This window comes from Austrofundulus limnaeus, unplaced genomic scaffold, assembly GCF_001266775.1.
Source record: "Austrofundulus limnaeus strain Quisiro unplaced genomic scaffold, Austrofundulus_limnaeus-1.0 Scaffold198, whole genome shotgun sequence".
NCBI lineage: Eukaryota > Metazoa > Chordata > Actinopteri > Cyprinodontiformes > Rivulidae > Austrofundulus > Austrofundulus limnaeus.
Genome location: NW_013952600.1, coordinates 757,322 through 773,796, shown reverse-complemented (window position 1 = coordinate 773,796; position 16,475 = coordinate 757,322). Strand labels below are relative to the sequence as shown.

The 16,475-nt window shown below is 39.4% G+C and overlaps 1 protein-coding gene across 1 annotated transcript in view; it reads right to left on the bottom strand.

Annotated features, from left to right (window-relative positions):
• Positions 1-16,475, bottom strand: part of sema4c (sema domain, immunoglobulin domain (Ig), transmembrane domain (TM) and short cytoplasmic domain, (semaphorin) 4C) — a gene marked incomplete at its 5' end in the record, with an annotated part of 87,599 nt that overhangs the window by 16,783 nt on the left and 54,341 nt on the right. The window contains 7 exon segments of the mRNA XM_014018644.1: positions 176-389; positions 833-977; positions 7,151-7,326; positions 9,981-10,132; positions 11,091-11,210; positions 13,352-13,448; positions 14,114-14,212. Of these exon segments, the coding sequence (XP_013874098.1) occupies positions 176-389; positions 833-977; positions 7,151-7,326; positions 9,981-10,132; positions 11,091-11,210; positions 13,352-13,448; positions 14,114-14,212 (1,003 nt within the window).

Here is a 16,475-nt window from a genome sequence, read left to right as displayed (position 1 = left end):
GTTGAAAATTTCATGTCATTAGCACCTCTAGTAATATATTTACTGAGAAAAATGGTGACGTGTTCAATACTTATTTTACCCACTGTACATTTGACTGTCTCCACCTGGAGTTTGTACCTTTTTTACAAAAATACCCCTTTTATATAGCAACAGAGTGATTCTGTGTTATCCATACCTGTACCAATGAAGAGCATGCTGTACGCTCGCTGGTCCAGGGCGCTGACCCGGTCCACCGCCAGCTTGGTGAAGTTGATGCCCTTGGTGAGCAGCAGGGGGCGACCTGAAGCCTTGTCCTCCATCAGCGGGTGTTTCTTGGCAAAGTTGAGTGTGGCGTCAGGCAGCTGCAGGGAGCTGTTGTAACTGTTCTCCCTGTCTGAGTTTGTTATACACTGCAGCGCAGAGACAGGACGGACAGACCGAGGAGGGAAACAGAGCACGGAACAGAACGGGGRAAAAGTACAAAGAGGACGAACGGAAAGAAGAAGGAAGAAGGAAACTTCTTAGTTGGCGCTGGCACAGGTTGGCAAGGTTAGTTGGCTTGGAGGTGACTGTCCTCTGCTCCACTTTTCCCTTCACCCCTTCCCTTCCTTTCCTTTTTTAAATGTCCTGGATCATTACGTCCTTCATTTTTTTAACAACATGCCAGCTTCCCTCTGCCACCTCCACACTGCTCCTCATCACCTACAGCTTCCMTCCATTCCTCTCTCATTACTGCTCCATCCCACCTCTGCCCTTRCATCTCTTCCATTATAATTCTATTTTCCTGCTTTTTGACAAAGTCTGGAAACTGCATTTATCCAACGTCACGAGTGCTGACTTCTGAGTCTCTTACCGAWCCGGGCCGTGGGCTGGGAACAGGACCCGTGTAGCGACCCCATCTCTGCGACGCCTCCCTGTACTCCTTGTAGGACCCTTCAAACACCTTTTTCACATCCCCAATCTGGTACTGGCACACGGCCGACACGTCCACATCTCCCCTGAAACATGGCAGCAAGGTAGACCGTCAGTGACAATAGCGTGGATAAGTGAGGGATGAACTAAACAGCAGAAAAAYGTAAGRAAATTTGTGCTTGRGAGAYTATCTCTTTGTTGTAACAATGCTTCTTGGTAGCAGGGGCGGAGCCAGGGGGTGGCCATGGYCACCACAGACAAATATTTGGCCACCCCTTTGGTCACCCGGAAACAACCTTTAGGGGTGTAATAATCCTCCTGAACAGTTGGTGGCAGTGTTAAACAGTTTGAAACATCACCAAGACAAGGAAGTGATGGTTTTCTTTATATACAGAACATTTGCTTATGTAATTTGACTTATTATCTGTCACTGAAATAATAATTAAATCAAGTGTTTATTTACTTAGGTAAAAGTATGTTTAATAACCTGGTAAAATACACCAGAATGCAGGAAATGGAATCTATTTTGTTCAAAGTTTTCTGGGGGAGGACCCCCAGACACCCCAATAGTGTGTCCCCTGACTTTTAAAATGGCTCTGACACTTGTGTTTATAAAGTAATCACTGTTTGTATAAGGACATAAGGACATGACCAAAACACAAAAAWTTGCATAAACTTTCAAGTAAAAAATGATGTAATTTTCCTGGCCACCCCTGTGTGAGTAGTGGTCCCAGTCTGGCCACCCCTGAGAAAAATGTCTGGCTCCACCACTGCTTGGTAGTAACCTAACTGGCAACGCCTGGGGGTACCAGAGCAACAGGAAAGTAAGCCATTTGGCAGAGAAGATTTGGCAAATTTTTAATGTGCGCAGTACACAAACTCATCTCCACACATGCATGTTCCTTACAAATGTGGCACCATTTAAAAGGGAAATTAACAGGCTTTGCAATGGTATAACTTTTATTGCCAAGAAGCATTGTTACAACAAAGAAATAATCTATAAATTTCCTTACTCTTTGTCTTCCACATCCTTAAGATACCGAACTCCAGAACAGACACATGTCAGACGCATAAAACGTTGGGGTACATCCTCACAGTGTCTAATTGAGCAGGTGTGCTATAGGGTTCTTGATAACGTCAAACAGCAAACAATGYTAAAATTCATGGGCATGTATTACTACACCTCCCACATACCACCCATGAAATCAATGAGTTGGTGCTGGAAATGCATTTCATTTAACAGTTAGGCTCGGGCTGTGCAAGCTCTTAATTTTTTCCCCATCACATCTCAGACCCCAAGTGAGACTAAAATTACTTATTGATGTGTGACCCAAGCACATTAAATTACACTTGTACCCATCATCTCACATCCACTGGAATGAAAGTGTTTTTATTTTGCTACAAAATTGAGTCACTGACATATTGACACTCAGGCTATATAGTTTTCACAAATAAAAGAAAGAAAGAAAAAAAAGCCAACAGTGCACTTGGGAGTCTGGAAATGGCAAAGTCTGAATTTTTGGCTCCTGCTGTCAGTTTCTGGAACACTTATTGACGTACCCATCTCCAAATTTAGCTGAAAATGGAGTGCATACTGCTGCGCTTTTAGATAGTTGTAAACAGGAAAAGAAAAGCTTGTTTTTATAAACTCGTATCATGTGATAAATCCAGCGGGGGAAGTACTTTTTCAGTCTGGGGCAGAACTGTTGACGTGCAACAAAACAAGCCTGCAAAGTTTAATAAAGTCGATGTAAAACTTTAAAGACAATGCTGACTTCAGTTTAAAAAAAGAGCCTATTCAGTTACAATAGCCATTTCCATAACATCAAACTAACTTAATGCTGTCTGGATTAAAGCCAAGGAGACATAAGGAATCCTCAGCAAGTGAAACAGAAAAATGGGATTAAGCTTTTTAGCTGCTGAAGAAAGTCAGAATAAAAAAACAAAGCTTGCAGTTCAAAGCTGGCTCTGTTTGTGATACGATATCGTATTGAAGAGCACAAAAGAGTCGCATCAAAGGGCACTGCCTGGAGACAGAACATCTCTAACATTCCCCCAAAGAAAACCTTTCAGCCCTTTTCTTCGGCTTTGCTGAAAAAACCTTCATTAACAGGCTACAGCTATGTAGTGATCCGAAAAGATGACAGTCGTAACTGCAGCTAGATGAGATGAAAAATTAAAGAAAACCTCCAAATATACAACCCCAATGGAGAACAATGAAACTGTTTTCACAAAGTCTCATCAATGTTTAAAAGATGTAATTTACTGTAGGGCAGAAATTACCAGGAGGATGATGGATTCCTGCTTCCAGGAAATAAAGCAGTTGGGCTGTGATGCTAAAATGGGAAGGTATAACTGTTAGGGAGAAAAATGATTGAAATAATGACTGTATAAATCGCTCATATTCTGATATTTATGACTCGGAGATTTAACATGTGGTCTTCTTTTGCACAGATGAACCGCCATGACCACTGAGAGCTGCAGTGAAGGACATTGATTATCTCATTACTGTGGCTCCTGGCAGTGGGTGGGATAAATTAGGCAGCAAGAGAACACTGTGTTCTTAAAGATGATGTGTTGGAAGCAGAAAAAAAGAGGGAATGGGTAGGGATTTGAGAGTCTGTGACAAAGGTCTAATTGTGAATTCAAAATGGGGGTGTCAGAGCATCTCCATAACTGCAGCTTTGTGGGATGTTACTAATCCGCTGTTGTCTGCAAAGTGAAAAAAAGAAACATGTAACAACTTCATAGATATCTAAAACTCTAAACGCTTCTGCTGACCTGTATTTACTGGCAATATGAATATCACAATTAAGAAACACTAAAGATGGGAAAAAATAGGCTTGTTGTGATGAAACACATTTATTATAAAGTTATTTACAGGAGACCAAATGGACCATGATGCTGGCAGACTACACTGGTATTGGTAGTGAGAGTGAGGAGAAGGTGGAAGAGAGTCTAGAGATGTTGAAGGYGTGRAAATAAAAAGAATTAARGTGTGAAGGAAATTTTGTGAMTGATTAACAGAATTTGAGATCTAGTCTAGTATTTTAGACTTTGTGATCATTTAGTTTAAACAGGAGTGCAGAGTCAGTGTGTCTTATCAATGTGTTCCTTCTGTCTGTAATAAAAACAAAGTTGGTTACGTTTTAATGTATGACGTAAAAGGTACCGCCTCCTAGGGTGTGGCCAAGAATTCTTCTCTTACAGCAGCCTGGGACAGACACTACTTCTGAGAATGTGTTATTGTTTTGGTTCTGATAAGGCCAAGGCCTTTTTTYACTCTCAGGCCTGCTGCYATGTGACTGTGGGTTGTATGGAGTCATATTTGAATAAACCTTCTAAATGAGAATCACCTGGTTTTCTGCCATTTTATTCCAACTCCAATTTAYTGAATGGAATTTTTCTACAGATCAATAAAAGAAATACAGGGTGTATGGGTCTGAATGTGATTACRATAGGGGCAACAGCAAAACTACGAGGAGTCAAGGTACAGATGAATTTTAGTACCTGGGKTAAACCATTCCAAGCAACAGGCAGAGCACAAGTGAGGCTAAGAAGAGAGTGGCAGCAGGGTGGAGTAAATGGAGACAAGTGTCCGGGGTGATTCATGACACAAGACAGGCTGGGAAGGTTTACAGGATGTGGRGATGAAACCTGATATTATGTATAGTCTGGAGTTGGTGAATCTAGCAAAAAGACAGGAGACAGAACTGGAGCTGGCAGAGATGAACATGTTAGGGCACCGGTGTCAAACTGAAGACATTTTATGTGACCCTTCAGAGCTTCAAAGAGAAATTACTTTCCCAATATAAGCATATGCTGCTTAAAAGCCAGCATTGACCATTACTTTATCAACAAAATGACAGCTCCCCACTGTCAMAAGGTTCAAAAGTGGCCAGTAGCTGGAAGCTGGTGAAATTCACTGTATAAAATCTCCMTTTAACTGTATTTTTATTGGCTACTTTTGCTACAACCCAGTTGGAWATTTCCCACTTACAAGTCATAAAATTAAACTGGAACGCCCCTCCAGTGTTGGTAAATKAGAGAGTTCAGAATTCAAGTCAGCAGCTCATCACCACAACTAGAAATGACTCAGCCTGTGACTGAAAATATAGATGTAGGACAACAGAGCTGCTTCATGGAAGAAGAACCTCAGCTTAGCCTGTTAGCATTAGCATTAACCCCGACGCTATCACCATATATATGTATTAGCTCAGTGCTACATATTCTCCTCTCGTCACTGAGCTCCTCCATCCACATGACAGAGAGGGAAACACAAAAATGACTCAGACTGCAACTGAAAATATGGATGGAGGACCTCAGTTTAGCTTGTTTGTAGCGTTAGCGTTGAGCTAATACATATAAGGCAATATAGCGTCGGCTACAGTATATTGTAAATATATTTTTAAAATTTACAAAACTGAACATCCTACAGTATTTTACAGTCTTTATTTTACTGTTAAAATATATGTTTATCAAAAAAAGTCTAATGTTACAACTAATCAGGGATCCCTTTAAACNGTTAAAATATATGTTTATCAAAAAAAGTCTAATGTTACAACTAATCAGGGATCCCTTTAAACCATTCAAAAACATGTTTTTACTTTAATAGTATTTCTATATTATTTATTTCACAAGTACATGCAGTACTTTTCAGYRTTTATGTCAAAACGCTGTTTCTGTGCRCTTTAATACCAGGTAGAGCYCAGTTATMGTTTGTTAGCGGTGAACATCTGTAGCAATGAGACAAGGAATATGATGTTGCGTGTTTAGTTGAAGTTAAACATGAAACATTGAATTATTACAACCAGTCTTTTGAGGCCAACCCTAATGCTCATGCGGCCCTCAGTGAAAATGAGTTTGACACTCATGTGTTGAGGGTTTTGTTGGGAGTGATCAAACTGGACAAAATAAGAAATGCRTACATCAGAGGGCCAGTTTAGGTTGGTTTGAAGATAGAGTAAGAGCTGCAAGGCTGAGATGGCTTCGACGTGTGCACAGGAGGGACAGTGAATTCAGTGATCAAAGGATGCTGAATATGGAACTGCCAGGTGGGAGGAAAAGATGAACCATGGAGGAGGTTCATGGATGTACTGAAGATGGATAAAGTGTTGGTGTGAGTAAGGAAAGCAGTCACTGAGCCAAGTTGGTCACTGTACAGTAGGTGTAAAGTGGAGGGGGGAGYCCTCTGCTCCAACCAACAACTGATATGCTTCACCGGTTCTTCACTGGTCCTGCAAAGCCGGCTCCATGTGCACACGCACACATTGTCACAGAACTTGGCTTGCTTGATTAGTTTATGTGAGGAGAAGCAAAACTAAAGAGGGGATCATGTCTGCGACCACATAACTGAACCACAATGTGAAAGGAGCTTCTTGCCTCTTAATTCTTCAAATCTGAACTCAATCCAGGAGCTGTGGGATGTGCTGAACAAACAATCCAATCCATAGTGGGCACAACATGCAAATTACAGAACTTAAAAGGATTTTCCACTGATGACCTGGTGCCAGATATCACAGCAAGGATCTAATGCAGGGGTGGACATTCCTAGTCCTCAATGGCCACTATTCCACGTTTTACTTATTTCTCTGCTATAACAAACCTAATGCAGTGATTGAATTACCTCTTGGTTGGAGAACAGAAGTAAGTAAGGCARGATAGTGGCCCTCCAGGACCTGGATTACCCACCCCTGGTCTAACACCTTGGACGAGACTCTTGGAACTGTAGTGCACTTATGTGGTCATAATGTTATGGCTGATCACTGCAGAAGGGTTTCACAATTAAGAAATTAATTTACAAAGTTTGACTTGATTTACTGATTTATTGATTCAACGGGAAAAGATAACTAAAAATCAAGCCTGACTCAGCATAATTACTGTTTTACTTTCTATAGTAAATACATTTACAACGATGTAGGAGTGCAGCAAATCTGTCTGACATTTAATCTGAAACAAAGGCAATAAAACATATTGAAGGGGCTCAGGTTCTATCCACTATAAAGGACTCGTTTATACCAGTATTAAATTAAAGCCTCCAATTACCCAGTAAATACCTAATCACACAGAGCACATCACTGGAGACATCTTATCAGAATGACTGGCTGACCAGTAATTTTATTAACGGTGTCTAGGCTCTGACATGCTGCCAAGTGACAGCAGAAAGCTAATGCGGTAATTAACTTTAACTGATACTAAAAGCCATGCTCTATGCCTCCATCTTTTAATTTTACACGTGACGGCCATCATAGCGACTCACCACTGAGCATGGAAGATGCCATAGAAGGTGGTCCCTCGCCAATCCTGCCCCGGCAGGGTGAAGACGGCCCGCAGGTTGTTGAAGGAGACGTGGCGTTCTGGGAGGGAACACTCCAGCCGGGCTTTTTGGAAGGTGGTCCACTTCTTCTGCAGGGTCCTGGTGCCACCCAGGTCGCCCTGAAAGAAGCCAGATCAGTTCAACATCGTTGTCATCCTTTGTTTTCCAACCCGTACTTCAGCTTTATTAGGATTTAATGTTGCTAACTCTGTTTGATGCAATTTAGAATCTTGCTAATTATTTAATAAAGACTCACACAGACACACAAGTAACACTGTGGTGTTTCATTTATATAATAATATACAACTAAAAAAAAATCTAACTATTTCAGTTGGTTTACCCTTTCTTAAACTAAACAAACTTCTGAAATATGCCAAAGTAACTGCAGCAGAGTTGCTAACGCTAAAAAAAGAACACTAGTTAAAATATAAAGGAAGAAAAGTGCTAGCTATATTTACACAGTAACATTAGCTAAAKGCTAAAAGTATCACAAAGCTAAATAAATTCTAAAAAAAAGCAAAAGACTAAACAAAATCTTCAAAGTGTTAGCTGAAGGCTAAAAGAAGCAAAATATTATTTACAAGCTAAAGTATCAAAAATGTAGCATACACTTACAACATAAAAGTAGCAAAAAGTTAAAATATAAAAGGAGCACAAAATGACAAAAATAGAGCAAGAATGCCAAAAGACCACTTTAAGAATCAACTGTTGAAAATATTAGGTTACAAAGATTTGCAAAAACCAAAAGTTAGCACCTCTCTCCTATATCAGAAGAAAGTTTCTGGTGTATGAATAGCTAAAAAAAAAAAACTTAGCATATGCAGAACTAGTATGTAAGAAAAAAATGGATTGAAAAAAAAAACTTGAAAAACATGAAAACTATAATCTTAATGCTGAATCAGCATTCACACATAATATCATTCATCACAGTGGAAGCACCAACACGCTGAACCCGGCAGGGTAAAATACGAGCAGCTAAAATAAAAWTGGATATTTCACAGATTAACCATCACAACCTGCTGCAAACTAAACATGGCTGACCTGAAGACTTTAAACTCAGTTCTTTTTGTTCTCTTCCTGAAAGCTAGTCATATTTCACACATTTARCTGGCCTCACCTTCACCCCTTAAATGAAATATATAACCATCTTTATGTTCACTCTTTATCTGCTCGGTTATAAATTTGTTCAATGTGCCCTTGCTAAACGAACTGTTGTAATTTGGTGAAAGGCTCTTAGGTTCATTTAGACTCTGATATGTTCGAGTTTGAGATGAAAGAGAGAGAGAAAAAAAAGGAAAAATAATGAAATCCAATTATCCAACAAAATGTAGGTGCCTTATTGTATTCTCCTGTGTGTTCAAAGGGGGCCTTATTTGGCTGATTCCTCCTCCTGCTATCATCAGTGGTCACAGCTGCTGGGAAAGGTGAAAATGTGTTTCACCATCAGTGCTGCTGCTACAATCTACATCATTAGTGGGCGTTGAGAGTGGGCATCTGTTTGTGAAATACTTCAAGGAGTTTCACTGACCATCACAATGCAGATATAAAAGGACACTTAATAAGATGCGTCTCCACAAACACAGCAAACAGCTCCTCTGTTGTGTGGCCCTAATGACCCAGTCAGTTGTCTTAATGAGGCCATTTATTTAACGAATTAATAATTAATTACCAGATATATCTATGTCATTTTAATTGTCTCCCTGTAACAAAGCATCAGTAAATAAGCAATAAGCTGAGTTTGTGTTTTTCCAAGACCGGTGGGTCAAAATGATTTAAAAAAGCAGMTTTTTTCTTAATGCGAGCAATTCCCCTGCCTTCTATTTTAAAATGAACATAAACAAGCATTTGTTCAGTCATTCTTTTTCTGTCATCCTTAAGAACGTGTGCATATGATGGATGAACAGAGCTGTCTGTACGTTCGATTTCAAATTATTTCATGGCTTGATGGGAAATTATTTATATCCTGCTGCGGCAAAGAACATGCCTTAAACATTAAAGCCTTAACGTGAGGAATGGAAATGGTCTCTTTTTGTATTATTGCTATATTTTTATAGCATTTATTCAACTAAAGAGACTACAAATGCAAAGCTTTGAGTCTCACCTTCTCCCCAAACATAATCATGGTGTCACATGACCTTTCTTTTAAGAGTTAAAGAAGTAATTACAGCTAAACGTAGTTTTAAAAATTGCACATTTCAAAAACAGGAGCACAATAGGAACTATGTGAAGCAATATGAGCGAACACTWGAAAAAAATAAAAAAAGCTGTGAGGAGTATTTTTTTTATTCTACCAAGGACGAGGCAGCTTCACCAGACAATTTCTTTATTAAAGTTTTTCAGTGTCGATTCAGCTCCTGTCAACCGTGTCTGCTTTTTTTTTTTTTTGGTCCAACTCAACACAACAGTTTCCATTGTGATTAATCCGATTTTACTCCACTTATTCAGCTGGTAAATCTTTTGCCAGTTGCTCCCTTGTATGGGCGTCACCTGCTGAAGCCCTAAATGCTGCCTCGCATTATTAGGCTCTCAGGAGCAGCTGCCAACACAGCTGGAGAAAACAGGAAACAGCTGATTCGCTGCCATGTGTGCGCSAAACCCTGGTTTTTACAGTTGAATCTGTCCCCACGCTCGCATGTTTCCATGAATCTATGTCCCCGCCCCCATTAATAACCTCCAACGAGCACACAGCAGGGATGCATGGGACGGAGGCAGCAGGAGACATGCTAATTGAATCAGCTCGGAGATTTGTTCTGATTCTCATCTGCTGTGTTACCTTGCAGACACGGGCCACTCTGGCCACTGTGAGCTCCGTGTCGCAGTCCAGCTCCAGCGCTCGCTCGCTGAAGAAGAAGTAGATCTTATCGTCGTCGCCGTCTTTGCTGCCGCTGCTCTCCCTCACCAGGGCTGAACCCACAAAGTCTGGCTCTGCGCACACACACACACACACAAAATCCAAAAAAGTGTGTTTTTATGCAGTGGTTAAGACATAGATCACAAGTGAACAAAGCGCCTGCAGGAGAGAAATACACCTCTGTCTCCTCCTCTGCTACCCCCGTTCTCACCTCTTTGTCTGCGTTCTTTCATCAGTCTCCTTCGCCTCACCTCTTCACCAGTCATTTCTCACTTTCTTTCTCTCCGCTGCTCACTAATATCGATCCATTTCGGGGGTTTTCTACTTCCTCACCCACAGCTGTCGTTTTCKAAAGTCTCTATATTCGTACCTCATTAGGTTTTAGAAGTTTCTTTTTCAAAGGCAGTTTTAAACTTGAGCTGCTTGGGGGATTTAATATCATTTTGGAGCAAAAATTGTTTTCCTTTTTCATTTGTAATCTCCAGGATTTACTGCCTCCCCTCGTCTTTTCAGTTGAAAAGCCATTATGGAACGCCATAACTCTGTACTGCAACCCAAAGCAGTTGAATGCTTTTAGGCCGGTCAGAACAGCTTAACCCGAGGTGAGTTTGGCTTCACTGCAGGTCTAGTTTTAAACAAAAGCTCAGTATCTGCATGAATAATAAACAGACACATCAGTCCAAACCTCCCGCTCATCTGTATGCTCCTCCTGCCTTCACGTCCTCTCTCCATTCCCCTCACCTCTCCCTCTATCTTTTCATCACCGCTCCTAATGTCTAGTCTTTCGTCACCCATTTTTCCATCCTCTTCTCTCCCCTTCATCTCTTCGGAGTGGCTCACTCCTTCCCACACCTCCTTCCCTCCTAAAGAGAACAATTCTTCACCACAGCTGAGGCGAGAGCTTCAACTCCTGTAAGTTAAACATCTTATATTTGGGCACCTTTCGTGCGTTACCCATGACCAAATCACACAGCCCGACAGAGGGAGGCTTACCACCCCGTTTTCATTTCTCACGCCCCGTTTCCTACTCACCATTGAGCCAGGCCGGCAAGTACTCGCTCTTCATGCTGTAGTGCTGCTGGCCCAGGTTCCTCAGGATGACTGGCTCCGTACCCAGGAAGTTGTTGAGTGTTGCTGAGTACAGCTCCTTATCTGTGCAAAGTGAAAGCTTTCCATTAGTTCTTTTCATTTCATTCATTCATTCATTCATTCATTCATTCATTCATTCATTCATTCATTCATTCATTCATTYATTYATTYATTTATTTATTTATTTATTTATTTATACACATTTATGGAAGCTTACAATAAGTGAAGCCTGGCAGTTCAGCAGGGAGAGGCAACAAAAAGGTCCAGAAATGGGAGCCTGTACACTTCAAAAACATGTCCACCTAACCAAGTTTTAAAACCTTATATCAGCCAAAAAGTCTTTTTAGATCTTGTTTTGAGACTGATTTACTAAACAAGAACTGATTGTGTAAGAATAATAATCTTGTTTTCAGAATGTGTAAGATTATTTGTCTTGTTAGTCGGAAGATTTGACTCAAATTAAGTCAAACATTTCTGCCAATGGAGTAAGAAAATTTTATTTGGTAAGATTCTTGAAATAAGAAAAAAAATGTCAAGAATCTTACCAAGTAAAATTTTCTTACTCCATTGGCAGAAATTTTTGACTTAATTTGAGTCAAACGTTCAGACTAACAAGACAAATAATCCTACACATTCTGAAAACAAGATGATTATTCTTACACAATTAATTCTTGTTTAGTAAATCAGTCTCAAAACAAGATCAAAGAGACTTTTTGGCTGATGTAAGGTTTTAAAACTTGGTAAGATGGACAGTTTTTGCAGTGTAGGCTCAGTAAAGCTGTTCACAATGAAGTGAACGCAACGTGAACAGGAAAAAAAATGGACCTCTGGACTTTCGTTTCTCGTGGCTACAAAACCGATGAGAACATTCAGCAAGAGCCGGTTGGATGGACTTTAGCTGCATCACATGATGTTCTGTGTTGTTCTTGAACATGCACACCTGGCTGTGGGGTTCTTGTTGACAAAGTAAGCAGAAAGGTATTTTTTCTTTTGTAAGAACAAAATGTTCATAACAATAAGTGAGTATTTTACTCTGTACAACAAACAGCTAGTTCTCTTTTAAAACACAYATTGCCTCCAATAAGCCAAACTGTCTTATAATATTTCAAAGTTTTATTGAGCTAAAGTTTTTTCGGAGGGACTTTGTAAAGTTTGGGTTTCAACATGTTGCAGAAAGAATGTAAAAATAAATGTAAACTTTGTCATATGTTTTAGCTGTAACTAATAAAAGGGGATTTATTTTCTTAATTTATTGCTTAGTTCTCTGAGTTAAGCAACACAGATTCATCCCTTGAGCTCTTAAAGGTTCATTTATATCAGTGTAAAAAAACTGAACATGAATGGAAAGCAGCCAGTGTGTAAGAAAAAAAGAATAAAATACATTTTAAAATGCCAGTCTTATTTATTTATTTACTTATATAAAAACCTTGATTATTATCTTTTAAATGTTTGCTGAAAATCCATCCAGTGGTTTTTGAGCTTGATTGATAACAGAGTAAAGTTGTGTAATGTATAAAAGTGTTGTGGATGACTCTCAGCTCTTATCTTACCAAAGTTTTGCTCAACATCTGTAAGAACATCTGGGTTTTAACAAAATGTTTCAACCATCAAATGGCTCTTGATTGGGTCGACTCCAAAGGACCGTCCTGCTGCCCTTGGGTCAAATGATCCACAAGACTTCATTGATAAGACTGAGGCCTTGTGGGTAATTATGACCAAAGGGCAGCAGAAAGGGTTAAAGAGTTGTAGTTGTACATCCAATGATTACTTTCTATCTAGTGGGTCACAAGAAATTTTGATAAAACACTGATATGGTTGATAAAAATGGTTAATAGCCAGGTTTTACAAAAATATATCATTCAAACAGTTATTTCTTGGAATATAACCACACCAAATTTTAGCTCAATAATTGTACAACTGGCTGTGTTGTTGCCATTTTTCTGATTTTATGGTTGCATTAGTGTCAGCTATCGTGAATGGGATTGACTTCAAAAAGTAATCAGTTGTAGATGTAGCTGAGTATTTCTTTATTTTTGTCCAAAGTTTCATTAAATRTTTAACTAATAGAAACAAACACACACACACGTGTGCACACACAGACATGAGCAAAAACAACAAAGCTCTTCTGCCTTCAGTGGGAGGCAGTAAAATGAGGGGCGACTCAAGACTTTTACACAGTACTGTCCATTAATGTTTATACATACCCACTATGAGACCAGTGTGGCCCTTGGCGGGGTCATAGGGACATTTGCCTTTCCCATCCTCCAGAACAGCGGGGTTAAGAGAAAAGTCATCTCCTTTCTGCAAGAACACACAAGTTCACCCACAGAGAGAAGATGAGGAACACAGCTGCTTCATGGTCACTTTGGATTATGACCCACATGACAGAGCTGCAAGCTCTGTCTGTTTGTTACAACAGCCCCCCGCCTCACTGTCTTATTGCATCAGTGTAACATGTATATCCACAGACACATGCACACACACAAGTTTGCATTTATAGCCTTATTAGGACCATGTATTGATTTCCATTCATTTCTATAGCTTTACCCTAAACCTAACCACCCCAGTGACACAACAAACCCAAACACAATTCACACCTTTAGTCCTAAACTCTAATCCATCAATGGCGTTCTACCATATAGGACCGGCTCTTGGTCCCGAAAAGGACTAATGGTCCTGACAAGGTAGGTGTTTATACCTGAAAAGATCCTAGAAAGGTTAAAAAAAACACAGGTGCAAACACACACACACACGCACGCACGCACGCACGCACACACACACAATCATTTTCTATTGCATTTATTTTCATTTTGTCACACAGCCAGTCTTCGCCCCCAGGTCTGATGTTTCAAATTGACACCTGTCAGCACCGACTCACCATGACTCCATCCACACACACACACACGCACGCACGCACGCACGCACGCACGCACGCACACACAGCACACGCATGCATGAATACTTACAATGTAAGTGCATTTGGGCTGGAAGGCGTAGGTGCCACAGGTGTAGAGGTGTGTGTGGTTGTAGCTCTGCAGGAACCGAATGTAGTTGAAGCACTCAGTCTGTGACGGCACAAAGAGGCAACTCTTAGAACGTGGATCCAAAAGACCACTGGAAAGATTTCTGAAGGCCGACTTAATGACTGACATTTGTTTAGAAAAACTAAAATGACAAAATAGCCAGTTAAAATAGAAAAACAGACGCTAAAGCTAAATTTAGCAAAAGAAAAGCTAAAGTAGCTAAACAAATGCTAAAATAAACAAAACTGTAAAATGATGAAAATGGATGCTAATGGCCAAACATTGACTAAAAATAGAAAAACAGAAGGTAAAGCAAAAATCAACTAAACGGCTACAATTTGCAAAGCTAAATAAAGAATAAAAAGTAGAATGGCAACTAAAATTTATTCTTACCAAAATGGTATCTAATGTTTAAGAGTACCAGAATGGTAGCTGGAATGCAAAAGTAGCAAAACAGTAGCTAAAAGAAGAACAAGAAGATATAAAATAAAGCAAGTATGCTGAAGCAGATTTTGAAAGAAACAATATTTTTGAAGTAACTGAAGAAACCTTAATATCTTGTAACATATAAAATATTTGTCAATAAAGTTATATAATTTGAATTTTTTGGGGAAATTTTATTTTAATTCATGCTGAATACTTTAAAAAGTATATAAAAAAACAAAAAACAAAAGTTAGAGCACATTATTCTTGATTAAGCTTAATGTTTCGATATTTGTTAAAATAGCTCAAAGCATCTGTGAGTAGTTTGATCAGAAAAATCACACTAATGAAAGTCTAAAGAGGTAATAATGTGAACAACAAAGAAAAACTTTCTTTTCTGATAACCTGAGAACATGAGAATGTTTTTTTTATGCTCACATGATGGCTGAATGAACTCTTAAAAATCACTAGATCATATTTTGAGATAAGTGTTTTTTTTCTACATTAGAAAGTTTAACATTCCCATTTATTTCCATGTGCCGTCAGGACCGGCACAGGCTTTCTGCCTCCTATTGATCRCATCACTTAACAGACGACATTGTGACAAACGAGCTAAATAATCTAAACTGAACAAGAAAAGTGGCAGACAGTTCCAGGAATAATTAACGTAATAATTTATGCAGTGTTTTATGAGAAGTGCCCTTTAATGTCTGTGCTGTGATGAAGAACGGGGCTCTTCGAATGGAAATGGAAACAGACGCTCAGACGCTCAGACGTGATGCGTACTTGTGGAATGAATAATTCAGTGCATCTAGTTAATATTACCACAGTGATAGCAGGCATACATTTCAACATGTAGAGTTACTAGTAAATAAAGAGTACAAGTGTATTCTATGTAACGTTACACTATTTAAAAAGCTATTTTTTTGTATTCGACTACACCCTCTTTGTACACTACAGCATTTCTTTTAAAGCTCCCAACTTTTTAGGAACCTGTTCTGTAGAGCTGCTCTCCTTTAGCTGAAAGCAACATCAAAAGTTACTGTTGTGCATTTRGAGCAGACGCTCTGTGAGTTTCTATAAAATATTTACTCTGGACATCTTGCACATGGGCAGCTTGCAAGCGAAGCAGATGGAGGATCTCGCTGAGGCGTAAGTGCAGAGTTGGCTGGAGTCACTCTCCTGTCTGTGTTTGCTGATGTACCACAGCTGAGGGTGAGAGTTGGAAGATACGAAACCCTAATTTATTGTCCTCCGCTGCCAAAAATAAAAGCCAGGTGATCGTGGATTTTATGTGTCTTTGTGTATGTGTGTGCGTTTATTTGTCTGTTAGCAAAATATCTCATCACCCAGTGGGAGGTTTTTGTTAAAACTCTCAGAAAGCTCTGTTTGAATCTACRTCTAAAACTGAATAACCGTTGGAGTTTATCCAACTGAAAACGGCCAACACAACTAATCAGCCTAAGCAACCACAAAATGGCTAAAACTCCATTAACTTTACAGATGTTGAGCTAAAATKGGGTGTGGTGATAGCAGAGAGTCATTAACAACATAAGCACTAACAGATTGCTTTAATCTTAAACAAATGTCCAGATGAGTAGRACATACTTTGGCATAATCTGAGTGGTATTTATGTCACAGTTTACAGCTTCAGTTTTATGATGTAAAATCACCTAAAATAAGACCAACAATTGAGTTCATATTCTGATATTAAAGCTTCTTTAACTTTTTTGTTGCTCTCTATATAATGCACAAACTCTGTTTTATTTATTTTTTTACATTTACAGTAACGTGTAAGTGTGTGATAAGTGTTGAATATAAAGACCCTTCATCTGTTTACTGTAGTGTCACTAAAACCTTCCTCACCATCAACCACTTAATT